General features: G+C 43.5%; 3 protein-coding genes across 3 annotated transcripts; 1 reads left to right on the top strand and 2 right to left on the bottom strand.

Annotated features, from left to right (window-relative positions):
- Nucleotides 1–2,138: 2,138 nt before the first annotated feature.
- LOC103366895 (protein phosphatase 1 regulatory subunit 3E) lies at nucleotides 2,139–6,485 on the bottom strand. The gene is made up of 2 exons (XM_008294757.1): nucleotides 6,454–6,485; nucleotides 2,139–6,292 (listed from the first exon to the last, which is right to left on the bottom strand). Exons 1-2 carry the CDS (start codon nucleotides 6,470–6,472, stop codon nucleotides 5,226–5,228), a joined length of 1,086 nt encoding a protein of 361 aa, XP_008292979.1. The 5' UTR covers nucleotides 6,473–6,485; the 3' UTR covers nucleotides 2,139–5,225.
- Nucleotides 6,486–6,962: 477 nt separating this feature from the next.
- cunh16orf46 (chromosome unknown C16orf46 homolog) lies at nucleotides 6,963–10,204 on the top strand. The gene is made up of 3 exons (XM_008294758.1): nucleotides 6,963–7,135; nucleotides 7,220–7,445; nucleotides 8,674–10,204. Exons 2-3 carry the CDS (start codon nucleotides 7,251–7,253, stop codon nucleotides 9,475–9,477), a joined length of 999 nt encoding a protein of 332 aa, XP_008292980.1. The 5' UTR covers nucleotides 6,963–7,135; nucleotides 7,220–7,250; the 3' UTR covers nucleotides 9,478–10,204.
- A 235-nt stretch (nucleotides 10,205–10,439) lies between these two features.
- LOC103366901 (ATM interactor-like) lies at nucleotides 10,440–15,117 on the bottom strand. The gene is made up of 3 exons (XM_008294764.1): nucleotides 15,109–15,117; nucleotides 14,526–14,725; nucleotides 10,440–14,422 (listed from the first exon to the last, which is right to left on the bottom strand). Exons 1-3 carry the CDS (start codon nucleotides 15,115–15,117, stop codon nucleotides 12,637–12,639), a joined length of 1,995 nt encoding a protein of 664 aa, XP_008292986.1. The 3' UTR covers nucleotides 10,440–12,636.

Below are 15,117 nucleotides of genomic sequence, written 5' to 3'. Positions count from 1 at the left end.
AGATCATTTATCTAATGAATTATTCAGGTCTGGTGGTCACTGAGACCAGGACATGACTGGACCCTACACTGGGGCCTGAGTCAGCATCTCATCGGGCAGCATTTCTCTTGAATGACTCACATAAATTATTCAAAGCCGAAATCATGAAACCTATTTGTGTGCATCGACGTGGCCCCGTTATTAGACCCAAAGGACGCACTCTGGCTGAGGTGAGAGAAGCGGCGCAGGTGGAATGAAAACGCCGGTGGGTCTGCAGTCTAATAATGTCAGAGGCTTGAGGGAGAGAACAATCAGAATGTCATCATCACACGAACACAGCAGTTATGTAAGCAGCTGTTGTTACACAGCATGACAATGTTGCCTGATTACCACTGCTTGGTAATTATGCAAACAGCCTCATGCAATTTGCTGATACCCATGCTGTGTTTTCTATTTTTTCCTCCTCTCTCACTCTCTCTCTACATGTGACAGGATACACACCCATGCCAGAAGTTAACTTCGCCGTGAAATGATTGACGTTGATGCATCTCAGTTAAATAAAATCCAGAAAAGACAAATGCGCCACACCGCAGTCCCTTTAAACGTCTTAATTTCCCGCTTCACCACTTACTGACAATGGATGTTTGAATCTCCCTTTATCTGCGTTCTGTGGAATTATGTGATGTTCCACTCGGAGCAAGCCGCCAAGCAGCTCTAATCATAGAATTAAATTGGAGTCGCACAGCAGGTTTTCACTGACTGGCCATATGGATTCACACTTGAAAGTATTAAGCTGGTTTGCGGAGCAGCTACAAAGCGTCGGGGAGCCTTCGGCACAAGCGTCAGTCAGCAAAGCTTGACTCGTTTTAACTGTGGGCCAGCAGAGCTCGGTCATCGCTCCCCGAGGGTTAACATGAAGATTAAGCAGGATCATGTTCCAAATCTGACACCGAGCCCCTGCGGTACATCACCCACACAACATACACATGTGTACATACACAGCACGCACAACACCTACCTGCTCACGCACAGCGTTTTAATTTAAGCCACTTGATTCATTGGCATTCTAATGAAAGTGTCAGATGTTACTTTTAATCACGTGGTGCCATTATCAGCTATTTAATTCCCTTAAAGAAAGATTAGGAGGCTTAGGCGATGGACTCTGGAGCCTCTGGCTTTAATTAGATTCCAATTGGTTTATATTTTCCAGAGAACAAATACCAGTGTCATTTAGGGAGGAAGTAAAGAGATGGCAGCCTGATCATATACCGGCATTTGTTGACCAATTTACTTTACAACATAAACAGAACAGCAGGTGTATGATGAAAATAGAGCCATACTTAAATATGCATGAGTGTACATGATCATATATAGTGTTGAAGTGTGAGGATGTTTTTTTAATGATCATACACTTTAAAGAATATTTGGCTCTTTACATTAAATTCCTGCCAAGTTTTAACAGCTAATCCATGGAAAACCAATCACATAGCTGCATTAAGTTTGTATCGTAAGGGGGTGTAACTAACAATAAAAACAACAACAAAAAAAGTCCAATTTGCTCCATTTTCTACAGCTTTCGTTTGTGCATGGAATCTTTTATTGTCTGCTCACTGGCGTTCGTCCAGCTCTTACTTGATACAGTAATGCAGATTACAGTTGTTTTATTTATTACAGTTGTTTTGTTTATTTTATTTTATTTACAGTTGTTTTATTTATTTATTTTATTTTATTCACCTATTTTATTTGTATTTTTTTTAAATAGTACTGTCTGCTGCTGTACCACAGTAATTTCCCAGACTGGGATAAATAAAGTATTTTTCTATTCTATTCTATTCTATTCTTCTATTGATGCACCTTTTGTTGCTTCAAGCTCCAACTCCGCCCCTTCATAAACAGAGTCGGGTGCGGCGTCAGACTGCAAGGACACATCCTGAGCCCTGTCTGCAATGGCGACAGCCACAGCCCAGCGCATAGATCTGCTTCATGAATGGGAACCAACAGCAGCTCTTTGACAAAGGAGATGCTCAGCTGGCCAATCAGATGTGCACCTTGAGACGTGCACCGCTCAGCAGCCAGACACACATTAAAATTAAATAAAGGCTTATTTTTAGAGATTACATTGGATGAACGTTAGCCCAAGGAACCCACAGAACGCTTTGTTTCCATCACAAATGCTTTTATTAACCATCGTTTTAACAAAATATGGGTTAGAACCTAAACAGAAAAGTAAAAAGGTGTTTTTCAGCCGTACATGCAAATATGGTGAAAATTCACAGTGCAGATGTTACAAAAAAAAAGGGTTGCATAGGAATTACAGAAAACAAAAACCTCACTGACAAGAAAGCAAAGAAAAAAAAAACAGACATAAGTGACTTTACATAGTGAGAAAAAAGGAGTATTACAATAAGACAAAGAATGGAAAACATTTTCGTTTAGTAGCTATTCACAGAACAAGCTTTCACATCACAACCCCGTTCCCTCGTCTCAGTGCATCAGACCTGCTTTGACCGAGTCCGCTCAGTCACAGCTACAATCATAAGTCGCTCATGCAAAAAGTTATCAATCACCAAAGTGTAGCTCTGTGCCGATATGTCGCTCATCACTGTCCAGAGTCGACATGCTCTGCAATCGCATTATCGCTGAACAAACAAGCACCTGCTATCTTCCTCTTCTCTTACACCTCCTTCCCTCCCAAAGTGAACTCTCAGCTTAGTAAGGCAGCGTACACCTGTAGCTGTGCACACAATAGATACAGTTCATTCGGCTACACTGCTCACATTTTGGTAAATCTACGTCTTCTTGTTAAAACGTTTTCAATTCTAACACTAGCCTTATTTGTTCTCGAAGACAGCTTTAATTAAGTTAAGTGTGCTTTAAGGAGTTTGGTTTAATAAATAATTTTTTAGAACTTCACAAACTTGGACCGTTCATACCTTCTCTATTCTGCTTTTAAAATGCTTCAAAACACACAGAACACAGAACAGTAATAGGAAGACATTCAATATGAAACATTAACACATGTACATACATACGTATCTATATATCAGTGAGTTCGGATGCAAACGGTTATGTATACATCGAGGTGAGAATCGAATCAGACCAGAAGCCCTTCATTGTTTTCATGGCATAGGGATGCACCAAAGCCAGCAGCGGTGTGTTCTATCAGACTAAAACTGAGTACGTTGTTGTCCAATAGAACAGATCTGGTATTGATGCATCTCTATGTACCCGCACCAGCCACCTCAGCCAGGTAAATTCGTGCTTTCTGGTACAGCACTGCATGAATGCTTGAATGTTTACATAGACCAGAGCAGACAAAATGCAAATACTCAGTGATTTATCAACATAACATACAGTAGGCTCTGCCATGACCATGCTTTTTTTTATAAGTATGTAAATGAAGAGATGAGAGAAAGCTCAGTGAAATGGTAGCAAATGTGATCTGATGGCTCTCTCATCTCATCAGAACTAATTTAACATCATCGCAGTCCTCGTGTCATATTTGGAGACAAACAGGACTGATGGATTCACAGTGGAGCTGCTCCAAAAAATACTAAGTGGTTACAGGAATGGTCCACATCCCGACCTGATGGCCTCATTAAACGGAGAGCTTCTCTCTGAGGCCACGGTGATGTAAACAAAGTCAAAAGTGATGTTCAGGCGGAGGATTAAAAGCACCCTGCCTGTTGTTGCTCTAGTTGCTGGAGTCTCAACTTTCTGCTCACTGACTAAAAAAAAAGAACAGGAGTGGGTTTGGAAGACGACTCACCACTAAATTAATCAAAAACATACAGATGCAAGAGGAGTGGCTGGTTGTATAACATCAGTCGAGGTGTCTGGTATAGAAATAAAGCAACAACAAGACGGTTGGAGTGCCAGGGAGGTGGTTCGAGCCATTTTGGTCATGTGTGAGGAGCAGTACTATTCTTGCACAGTGATGACTATCGCGAACCTCTACTGGCTAAACACAGTCACGGACAGAGCGCATTAACGAAAACCTTAGAAATCAATGAGCACTGACTTTTAAATCTGAAAATATATGTTAATAAGTTTGCTGTTTGTTGTATCAGAAAATAACTACATCTGCTCTATACGGATCAACCTGAAGAAGAAAAGGTCCACAAACGATCTGAGGTAAATTTAACCTTTCAGACAGCAACGAAATCGAATCTGCACGTGGAAGGAGCCCATTCAGATAAAACAACAAACCCCACGAAGCATGAGAGAGCTGAATCCCATCGCTTATAGACACAGCCTTTGTGATTGAATGCTACAGGAATAATCAGTTATAATTTAGATTTTCTTTTCCTTCTGGAAACTAGCTTATAGTCTTTGAATATGCCACATTTTTTACATCAATTCAGCAAAAAACAAACCAAACTGATGCAAACCAATGGCGAAAAGGCAGGTTTATGAGGTTATGGTGTCCCTGGATTGTTTCAAAATGTAGGTTGACCATCTAATGCATTATTCTTTTCAGGCTTAATGGAGAAAATACTGTACAAACATTCAATATATAACTTCCTACTTCATGGCTTAGAATAAGGCATTTTTACTTGCATGACAGTAGGAAATGATGCATTGAATATTAAATAAATGAACCTTCCCCATGCTACTGCCTGTGAAATAGGTAAGACATGTGTGTGTGTGTGTGTGTGTGTGTGTGTGTGTGTGTGTGTGTGTGTTGTCCTCAGTCTGCAGAGGAGTTTGCTACGTGCTTTGTTTGGGGTCCACACCAGCCAACAAGTGATGCTCTCTGCCTCTCGTTAAGTCGATATGTTTGCCCTCATGCAAAACCCAATGTTCACTAACGCCATGCCATCAAATACATTTACAGCATCCCCCACCCCCCGAAATGAGCAGTGATGCCTGAAGTTGGCAATGCCCGGCACGTTTTTCCGTGGCACGTGTTTTTACATTACATAACGTGAACATGCCCTCCCAAAGGGCACAAGCTGTACAGAGCCCTGACATCAAGGCAAAATATCTCACAGCATCCCAACACCGGGAACCTACCAGCCTTAAACTGCACTTTTTAAAACACTCAATGTGTTACTATCACAGCGGGCCAACTGTTTGAAATATTGTGGGAAATTATTTTTTTTCTGTGTCACAGCATGTGTGCAGCTGACAATGGCAGGAAAAAAAAATATCCTTTTTTCTTTTTTAAACAGGCTACGGTCATAAGTAAGGTACCCGGGGTTCGATTACGCACAAATTACGCACACAATGTGCCACTGCAAATCTCAGATGAAGTGAATCCATCCATTCTCCCACTCCCGAGGAGGGGACATCTTGAACCGGTGGTGCCGCACTTTGTAGTTGTTCCCATTGTTATTGTCCCAGAACTCTTCCCCCTCGACACAGTATTTAATTGCAAACTGCAGCGTGCCTCCGTTGTCCAGGTAGGTGGGCATGACTATCTTGAAACAAAACTGATCGGTGACACCGTCGCTTGAATCGGGGACATAAGAGGCCAAACTGTCCATGAACGTGATCCAGTTGTTCAGAGAATAACGCAAAGAGACGCTCTTCTCGAAAGCCAGATTCAAGACGCGCACAAACCCGGAGAGGCTGAATTCATCCGCCTCGACGCTCTCCAGCATCACTTTCACCTCCCTGACTTTCTGCTCGAAGCCGGGCAGCGTGCCTGGGTTTGTAAACTGCAGCTCCATGAAGATAGACTGTGCAGGAGGCCGGGGGAACTTTGTGTCCAAATGGTTGAGGTGAAAGGTTCCTTTGGGTAATTTAGCCAAAATGCGCTCCGGCACTTCTGGCACATCTGTATCATCAAAGTGCTTCACTGAAATAAGCTCCAGGCCCAGAGAGTCGGCAAAGCGGACCTTTTTCTGACTGGTGGGACTCCTGCTGCGGGAGATCTCTAACTTTGCTCTCTCTGTGGGGGTCGGCAGAGACTTGCACCTCCTGCGCAGATTGGGGCTCTGTGGGGGCTTGAGGAAAATCTCTCTGCCCCGGGGTCTCTCGTCCACCACGGGGTTCTCGGTGGTCTCGCACGTACCGTTCATCATGTCAAACTCTTCCCCATCTTCCAGCCTCGGGTTCGCCGCCGCCAGGCTCCCGAACAGCCCCGCTATGCAGCTGTAGTTCCTCGGCAGGCAGTTCTTGGGGGGCAGCATGACCACGGCGGGTTGCACAGGCTCCGCTTCCATAAAACGCAACAGTCGCTGCACTGCAGAGCCGGAGTGGTCGTGATGAGGAGCCGACCGGCGGGGTGAGCAGACGGAGCGGTCAGGTGTCAGTGTCCCTGCCGCGGATAGGTGCTCCGGCTGCGTCACACGCTGACACTCGGCAGCTGTGGACCAATAAACCAAGCTGTTGTTGTTCGGCAATAAAGTGAGAGTTTGCATCTGCAGAAGGCTCACTTTAGATTTTATTGCATAAAGTGCATGCAGTAGAATCTAGTGTGTCCTCACTGTAAAATCAAACTAAAAAAAAGGAAGACAAAGAGAGTACCTTCCTCGCTTGTTTCCATCGCGGCGTGCAGGACTTGCGCTGCGGGTCTTCTCGCGGCTCACTTGCATGTGCTTACGTGCAGAAGTGAACGTTCCTACATGACAAAATGGTTTCCTCCTCCACAGTCCACAAACCAGTTGACTTCCTTTTTTGTTTCTCTGCACTGTGTTATTATCATACAGGACACCCAGAGTTCACATGAAGCAAGTGCGCTTTTAAGAACAATATAAAAGCATTTAGTGTGTTTTTTTTGTGTGTGTGATGCTGGAAAGCCGTGTGATGCTCTTTTCCTTTTTACTGTGTTCCCTCTAATTGCTGTGTGAGTCCTGGGATTACGCTGGGCACCGTGTGAACTGTTACATAACTCACATATAGCATAAAGCCATGTGGAGCCTGCAGCGCCAGGCCACGCCCCCTTACACTACCACGCCCCCCTACCATGTCGCGTCACAGCTTCCGCTTGCAGCCTTTCCGGGTTACCATGACGACGGCGTTGCAGCTCGTCTCTGAAGGCATTTTAACGCTTCCTCCACCGCTGCAGCAGAAAACTGTCAACCAGATAAAAAGACGACCAGTTAGTTTGTTTTTGTTGTGTGTGTGTGTGTGAATGCTGATTTCTGATATGGGAATATTAATGCAAAGCTGCTTAAAATGCAACAGGGATCCAGCTTGCTTTATTCTGGTGAGTGATTCTTAGTTGTTGTTTTTTGTTGTTTCTCACGCTTAAAGCAAAAAAGGTTGTGTTTAACTCTCATACATATTACAGGTAATATATTCCATGAGGATCTGACTGCATCATGGAGTCTTTGAAACAAGAAGGTGTAAATGGAGCAAACAGGGACTTTTCAGCGCAGGAGGACACAGCTGAGGAGGAACCTCACAGGACAGCAGAGAGGAGACATGTTGATTCCCTTCTAGATGTTAGCGAGGAGGGCTTCGAGAAAGAACTGGAGCCACACGAGTATCATTGTTACTCTGGTTGGGAAGAAGCTGTGAGTAAATGAATATCTTCTTACTGCAACTCTGTTTAATTAATGTTGCCTTTATGCAGGTTTTAGCAGTTGCACACGATGATCTTGAATAAGTCTCCTCGATATCACATTTTAAAAACAGTTGGAAAGTTATATAATTTATAGATACATGGTAAATTAACCTCTTAAGACCTGGCGTCTACATGAGTGGACATCACATTTTGGATTATATTACCACAGTATTATTATTATTATTATTGTTGTTATTATTGTTATTGTTATTATTATTATTATATTTTATTTTTATTTTTTCTACAAAATATTTTTTATATTTTTTTAACATTTATTTTTACTTTCTTTATATTTTTTATTTCTCTTTGCTATTTGATCGGATTAAATAGTAAAGAGAATTTTTTTAAAAAAAAGCATATCAAACAAGAGCTCAGGTCTTAAGAGGTTAAAGGAAAAAAACCTGAACTGTTGGGGGCTCTATTATGCTGTGGGGGGTATTTTTTGAGCATTTTTTAAGTCCACTTGTGCAAACACAGGAAAACAACATAAGAAATGCTTTAAGTGATCAACTTTATTCTATTATGAACCATTCCTATCCAGATAGAATGATCTCTTAATGAACTACAACACCCCCACATTTATAAAGCACAATATTTTGAGCATGACAGGTGATGTGAATCATATGCTACAGCCTGATCACCAGATCTCAACTGAACACCTGTTGGAGGTTTTGAACCAATGTGACGGTATAGCTTCTGGAGGAAATGTGCTCCATCCCTCGATTAAATTTTTAATGACTTGGAGAATCGATGCCGAGGTGTATTGAAGTTGTTCTGGCGGCTTGTGGTGGCCTAACACCTTACTAAGACACTTCAAGTTGGTTTTCTTTTAATTTGTCACACATCTGTACATTTTCATAAATGTGTACATCAATGTTTCAGATAATAGTGTTGGATTTACCTATACTGCTACCAATACAGCAGCAAAAGCAGAAGTTGGAGAGGAAACTAAAAATGGCTCCGTTCCATTAAATGACCTAACAATCTTTTCTGGTGTTTACATTGGACCTGACTTTCCTTCATTACTGTTATTTATCACACCTTTACTTTACCTGCTTCAACAAGCTTGGTCTACTTACACGATTCTCACTTGGCATCATGCATAATTCACTCTCTGTGTTTTTGTTTTCAACATATTAAAACTGTTTCTAACATTCTGTTCTGTTTGGTTGCAACAGGTCTGGGGTTGGGCCCGAGTTGCTCCACTGAGCTGCATACTGTTGACCCAGAAGAGATACAGGAAACCAAAGCAGAAGGAGGCTGACAATCCGACCCCTTTGTTTGCTGACCCAACCCCCTCTAATGCTGACAGCTCCTCCAGCATCGCAGGCCTGCATAGCTTAAAGAAATTAAACCAGCAGACAGGATTTTGGAGTCCAACGATGGTGACAGCTCAGCTGCCAGATGCTACAAAATGGCCTGTTCTCAATGTCATGCAGAGGCACGCGGCACATCTCTTCCTCGAGGAAACGATAGCGGAGGAAGGGACTCCTCTGCAGCCTCGCCATCTGCCTTCGAAATATTCTGTTTCAGAGAACACACACACGAAGGCTCAGAAACACAGCCACAGGCCCAACAACACAGTGGTTCCCATTAGAAACTTCACATTTTTACCGCCTATCAAAGCACCGCATCTGAACCCCAGAGTCTACGGCCATCTCTGCAGACCCAAGAAGGCTGCAGAAGGAGAGACCTCAGAGGAAAGCTGTTTCGTGTTGGACAAGAAGAGCGGAACGAGAAGAGCGGACGCCGCTGCTACCTCAGACCTTCCCGTTTACTCTGCAGCCCTGACCTCCAAGCACCAGACATGTCAGCATAACCCTCAGTTCCTCTCTGCTGTGAGTGTTTCTGTCCCCAAGAGGTATCAAGTGCCTGCGTCTCCCAAACCTGACACAGTGCACCGCGCAAGCTACTCAATGAGCAAGAGCCTGTCACGAGCAATCGCACAACCTCACATGCACCCCAGCTGCCTGTTCTCTTGAGGAACAGAACGGCGTGTGCTGTCGAGCGCTATGAGACCTCTGGGGGGGGGCAGATGATGACATTAAAATGTGCAATAATTAGAAATTCTCAGGTTCAGCCATGAGAAAATGACTCATATTTTATTTAACATACTCACTCCATTGTAACTTCATCAAAATAGCCACTTGTAGAATACTTCTAATATGTGGCATGTTAATAAAATAGCAAACTAGGTCGGTCAAATGAACAAAGTATTGAAACGCTAACCTGTATATTGATCATTGTTTTATTTTGACCACTTCTTTCAAGTGCTTTTGCAGCTGCTGTTACCTAGCAACGACCCCGCGATAAGCCCGGCCGTGGGTCTGCCGTGCTTTTTTAAATTCCACTACAAAACCCAGCTCTGTCAGAACAACTTCACTGTGCCTATACATGACATAAACACTGGCCAAACTGCTGCATCTGCTCGATATGATCTCACTCTCATATCAGTCAGGAAGTGATTGTTGGTGATTGTGGATGGGGGGTCTGAGTTTTGCATTGCTTAAGTATTATCAAAACAGTATTATGCAGAGATCTGTAAATACACTGTGACAAACCAGTTGCTGCAATCCTGTTTAAACTGGGATACTGTTGTTGCTTTCTTCTACTACTGCTGTTGTTTAGCTATTCTGTCAAGGCTACAGTGTTAACATACCAGACATTGGTCTTACCTGAATGTTGGTGTAAAATAAAAGGATTCAGTCAGTAGGATGCAACTGTGCATTAATGTGAAAAGAGGAAACAACATTATACAGATATGCATTGTTCTATAATTAAAAGAAAAAAAAAAAAAGCACAAAAATAAAAAAGGGTTCCACTACCAACGCATTGAAAACGTCCTTTTACTTGAATACCTTACTTGTTTGTTTGCTTTTCTTTTCATTAAATGCAGTGTTTTTTCTTTTACTTATTGCTATTGAACAAGTGACAAGCAACACAATTTACTCTTTCCAGCAGTTTATTAACAACATCTGTAGTGTAGCTACAACAATTAATCAAGGCAACCATTACCTCTACACATATAGGCAACAGAAACTCATATTCTGCAAGAAACAAATATTTTTGTGCTGGAAAAAAATATCTGCATGCATTCCCCACGGGGAGAAAATAAAGCACTGTAACTGACACTGGAGACCGAACAACGTTTCTACACATACTTCTGTTTAAAGCAAAGCGCTTCCCCGCTCCGCTAAACCACCGGGGAGCAGCGATGCTATATCAAGAATCACAAACTAGAAGTACTCGAATAAAAAAAGAAATGTTGAAATTGAACGTGTCAAAAAAAACCTTTTGAACACCCAATCATCCTCAAACAAGTTGGATGTGGTGCCAAAGAAATTCGAGCATGTTATAGTCGGGCACAGTGTCATGTTCTGTACATTCTTCAGTTTCCACAAACATCTATAAACCGTAACAGCATCGACCACCTGTCCATAAAAGTAGTGAGATGGAATCGAAATCGTTCTCTCCAATAAACTGATGCATAGCAATATTTTCATGTGACAGAATAAAGGTTTAAAACAGAAAATATATATATGGAGAATGAACGGGGACATTCCAGTATTTCATGCAACCGCGGTGAAAACACCGATACAGAACGGATTCAACATGCAGAGACTGAAAGGATTCGGACAGTTATTCAGTGTGTGTTAATTGATCCAAAACATATTCTAATATAAATATGATCGTTACTTTAAAGCAGCAAATTAACTGTAACAGAACTCAAGTTAATACTTGGGTTAAGGCACCGGCGTAATAACGTGAACAAATAAAAGAAGGCCCATAGCTCCGTGTTCCCGAGGAGAACACTCTGCGGTGCCATTGAGGTAAACGAGTCCAACAAATGAAAACCTAACGGAAAAAAAACACAATCAAAATGTTAAATATAGCCACTTGAAGAAGAGAGAGAGAGAAAAAAGGAAAATTAATATGCTGTGCCCAAATATTAAGTTTTAAAAATCTGATATTCAACAGGACAACTCCTTTCAGTCAAAATAGGTTTGTGAATACATACAATAACTCTGTGGTAATCCTAGATCTAATTCACTGTTTCTGTACAGCAACGTTACTGGGACAGAGCACTGCTACTGTATACACTTACACCCAGCTAATGAATAAGTCAAAGACGATGACAGCCTCGCCTGCTTACTGACTCGAACCGACTGCTTGGCTATAGAAGCCCAGACACAAGAAAGTGTTTACACGACATCAGACTTCACAATCACATTTCAATGAAAGGTGTGCAACATGAGACAAACATAAACATTTCTTTTTTTCTTTTTTAAACTTGTGCCACGTCTGTATGGGTAACGGTATATTTCAGAGATACATCTTAACAGCTTCGAGAAATGCCTTGTTTACCGTTGGAAGGCTTTATGGGGTTTTATTTTGAAAAACCAAGCTGGTTCTCTGGTCATGTCTGCCATCGGCTGCAGAGATGCAGGATGCGTTTCAGAGTTTATAATCTTGTTGACGCTGACAAGGTAACGTTAAAGAGGCAGCCATCAGACGCACAAGCACACAATTGATATTTGATGTTTTTGTGCTGCTGACCACGAGAAGGCTTCATGCACATTTCAGAAATACACAAACCAAAAGTACAATATTTTATACTGTACAGTCCAGATGCGATTGTTTTAAATGCAGTATTTGAAAGCTGTCATACGGGTTAACAATTTTACAAGCCTTTCCATGACAGCCGCATACAGCTAAAGATGTCATCCCTTTCAGGTGCAGATCTAACATTTATGAAATGTTGTCATTTTTAAACTGCGAGTAAGACCAAACAGTGGAAACCAGTCACAGTGGTTATACACTGGAATATACAAGTAAACTGGCATTTCAGACAAGACATGTCCAATGTTACTTTATGTGCAAATAAATATGTAAACTGTCACAGGAGATGATAAATCATGCCCGCTGAGCTAATAAAGTGCAGCCAAGCTGTCAGGATATATACCTGGAAAGGCTCTGGACATGATGCCCCCAGTGGAATGGTCAAAACATTGTCGCAGACTTCTTACTGCTAAGACTATGGTCCGCCGGAGGACAGCATAGCTGATTCATTCCTCCTATAGGTAGAGGCAGATATCAGAAACCTGTACTGCAAAGGCTTAGGAAGCTGCGCTAAGAGGGCTTCAACTGTTGGGTTTCTCTGGCTGCTGAAATAGAGCACAGAGCTCCTCACATGTCTGGGTTTCCACAGAGCTGAAATGAGACTCCATATTCCACGCCAGGTCTGCTGACAAGAAGTCATCCATGACAGTTTGTGTTTCGTTGCTGGTCAGGAAGAGGTGTCCGAGACCTTCCGCCTGGCTGGTCACAGTCTGCGTCTCTGTGCTGTTCAGTAGCCTTGCATGCTCACCCTGACTGACGGGGGTCTGAGCGGAGAGACCCGTGGCAAATGAAGGGAGATCGGTCTGCGTTTCTGTATCCGAGGACTCTGTGCTCATAGAAAAGCTCGAATGTCGTAGGATGCTGCTCAACGGCATGTGGCTTCCGGCGTTCAGCAGGAAATTGAGGTCAGTCTGAGTCTGAGTGTCAAATAGCTCCAGGTCGCTGGCTTGGGTTCGACTTGGTCCTTCACTTTGGTCCAGTTCATCCATCAGGAGAAAGTCTGTCTGAGTCTGAATGTCCAGAGATTCCAGCGGCGTGTCGCCACCCAGTCCTCCGAGTTCACTCTCCTCTGTCTGCGTCTGGATGTGCACAGCGCTGAGGAACTCTTCGAAATCAAAATCTATGCCGTTGTGTTGCTCCTGAACAGAGCCCAGACCTGACCCACAGCCTGCCGAGGCCTCTGTGAGCACCTGGTGGCCTGACATGCTGTCAGACAGAATGTTTTCTAGGTCATTTAACAAGGTCATTGTTTGGGTCTGGTTGTCCGCCATGTTGTTTGTGTTGAGTTCATGTGTCTGCACCCCAAAGCACATACTCCCTGCTGACTTTGAGTCCTCGTATATGCTGCCACCTGCAGCACTGAGGGTGTCATCTATGTCCAGAGCGGTCTGTGTGGAGACACTGAGGGAGTCGTTGCCAAATAGGTCAGAGCACATGATGGCCTGGTCCTGAGCCTTCTCCTCTGATTGTGGCATGGCAAAGTATGTCTGTGTCTGCCTGGTTTTGAACGGGAGCACAGATGAAGAGGAGCAAGGAATCTGGTTCAGGCACTGGCTGTCTGTCTGAGCTCCGATAGAAGACGTGGCTTTGGCTCGGGAGAAGAACGTCTGGGTTTCGACGCTGACTGGCAGGAGGACTTGGGCACTAACACTGATGTCTGTCTGGGAGCACGATGACACTGAGGACTCACCCATAGAGCACAAGCCTATTCCCTCCCCAACCCCCACCCCGGTGGGCATTTTTGACAAGTATGATTTGTCCGTCTGAATATTGGTGGAGGTGCTCCTCCCTCGCTGTCCCACCATGCCGCTGGCTGCGTCCTCCGCTCCTGCAGGATCCAGACTGACCTGCACCCCCGTGCTAATGGGCCCCAGGCTTGAGCGGGAAGTAGGCATGCTATCCTTGAAACCCAAACTTTTAGCATCAAGCTGGGGCACCACTGCTCCCGTGGCTTGTGGCAGGAGCTGGAGGGTGCTGACTGAGCCTTGGCTGTCTACTGCAAGAACTACAGACCTCAGTGCCCCACTTTCTGTAGATGGAAGAAGGACAGGCAGATGGGCCAGCTGCATCACAGGAACACTGACCAAAGCCATCTTGGGCTTTGGTAGGAGCAACTTTGGAAGGCTCCTACGGGTGCTGGAGTTCTGATTCACCGAGTCTTGGATATAAACAGTTGTATCAGAAGGTAGAGCAGTCTCTGTCAGCTCTTTAGTAGCGGGCATGATCGGAAAGGTTGAATCATTGGTCCTAACCTTTTCAGAACCACTTAACAGTTTCTCCATCTTTCGCTTTTTGACAGGGGGAATTCTGCACAGAAACACAACAGACAGAGAAAGAAAAAAAGTCAAAAACATGTTTTGACATCAGCAAGATTTCTATTAAACTCTATTTGGGCCGTGCACGTGCATACCTGTGTTCTGTAGGAATCTCATGACCTGTCCTGTAGATGTGTGAGAGTAGAGCAGCTCTGCTCGCATAGGGGCAGCCACATGTACAGTGGTAGGTCTTCCCGCAGTCTTCTATGTGCCTCTTCAGGTCCCATTCTGTGCTGTAGCCGTTGTTGCACTTGGAGCACTTATGCTTCTTCTCTGCATGCATCTTCATGAAGTGCTATAATGAACGAGAACAAAGGGCAAATATTACACTGCACACAACAGCATAGGTTCTTAAAATAGGGTCATTACCAGCCAGAAGAATGTAGAGTTTTTAAATAACAACACAAAATGAATATGTACACAGGGCTCCAAGACCTAAAAGAAAAGCGACAGGAGCCTTTTTTTTGTCCAGTGACTCATACACAATTACAGTTCGGTGTATAATTTAGAGAAAAATGAGACATGAGGGCAGTTTTCGCTCAGTGTGCAGAGACCAGAGAAGAAATGCTGCTAATGGTGGCAGGGAAACAATACACAGCGTTTACAGAACTTTGAAAATCTTGTACTACACTCTCCTCTCATTAACCAATGGTATCATTTCAAGAGGCTTTGACTCACACAGGACAT

Source organism: Stegastes partitus, unplaced genomic scaffold, assembly GCF_000690725.1.
Source record: "Stegastes partitus isolate 25-593 unplaced genomic scaffold, Stegastes_partitus-1.0.2 Scaffold992, whole genome shotgun sequence".
NCBI lineage: Eukaryota > Metazoa > Chordata > Actinopteri > Pomacentridae > Stegastes > Stegastes partitus.
This window is presented reverse-complemented; position numbering and strand designations above follow the sequence as displayed.

Excerpts from the sequence above, each read along its gene's own strand:
- LOC103366901 (XM_008294764.1), bottom strand. Across the intron at positions 14,423-14,525 it reads GAGATTCCTACAGAACACAG|AATTCCCCCTGTCAAAAAGC; the intron begins GTATGCACGTGC and ends GTTTCTGTGCAG.
- cunh16orf46 (XM_008294758.1), top strand. The coding sequence starts at position 7,251 with ATGGAGTCTTTGAAACAAGAAGGTGTAAATGGAGCAAACAGGGACTTT. Across the intron at positions 7,446-8,673 it reads ACTCTGGTTGGGAAGAAGCT|GTCTGGGGTTGGGCCCGAGT; the intron begins GTGAGTAAATGA and ends TGGTTGCAACAG.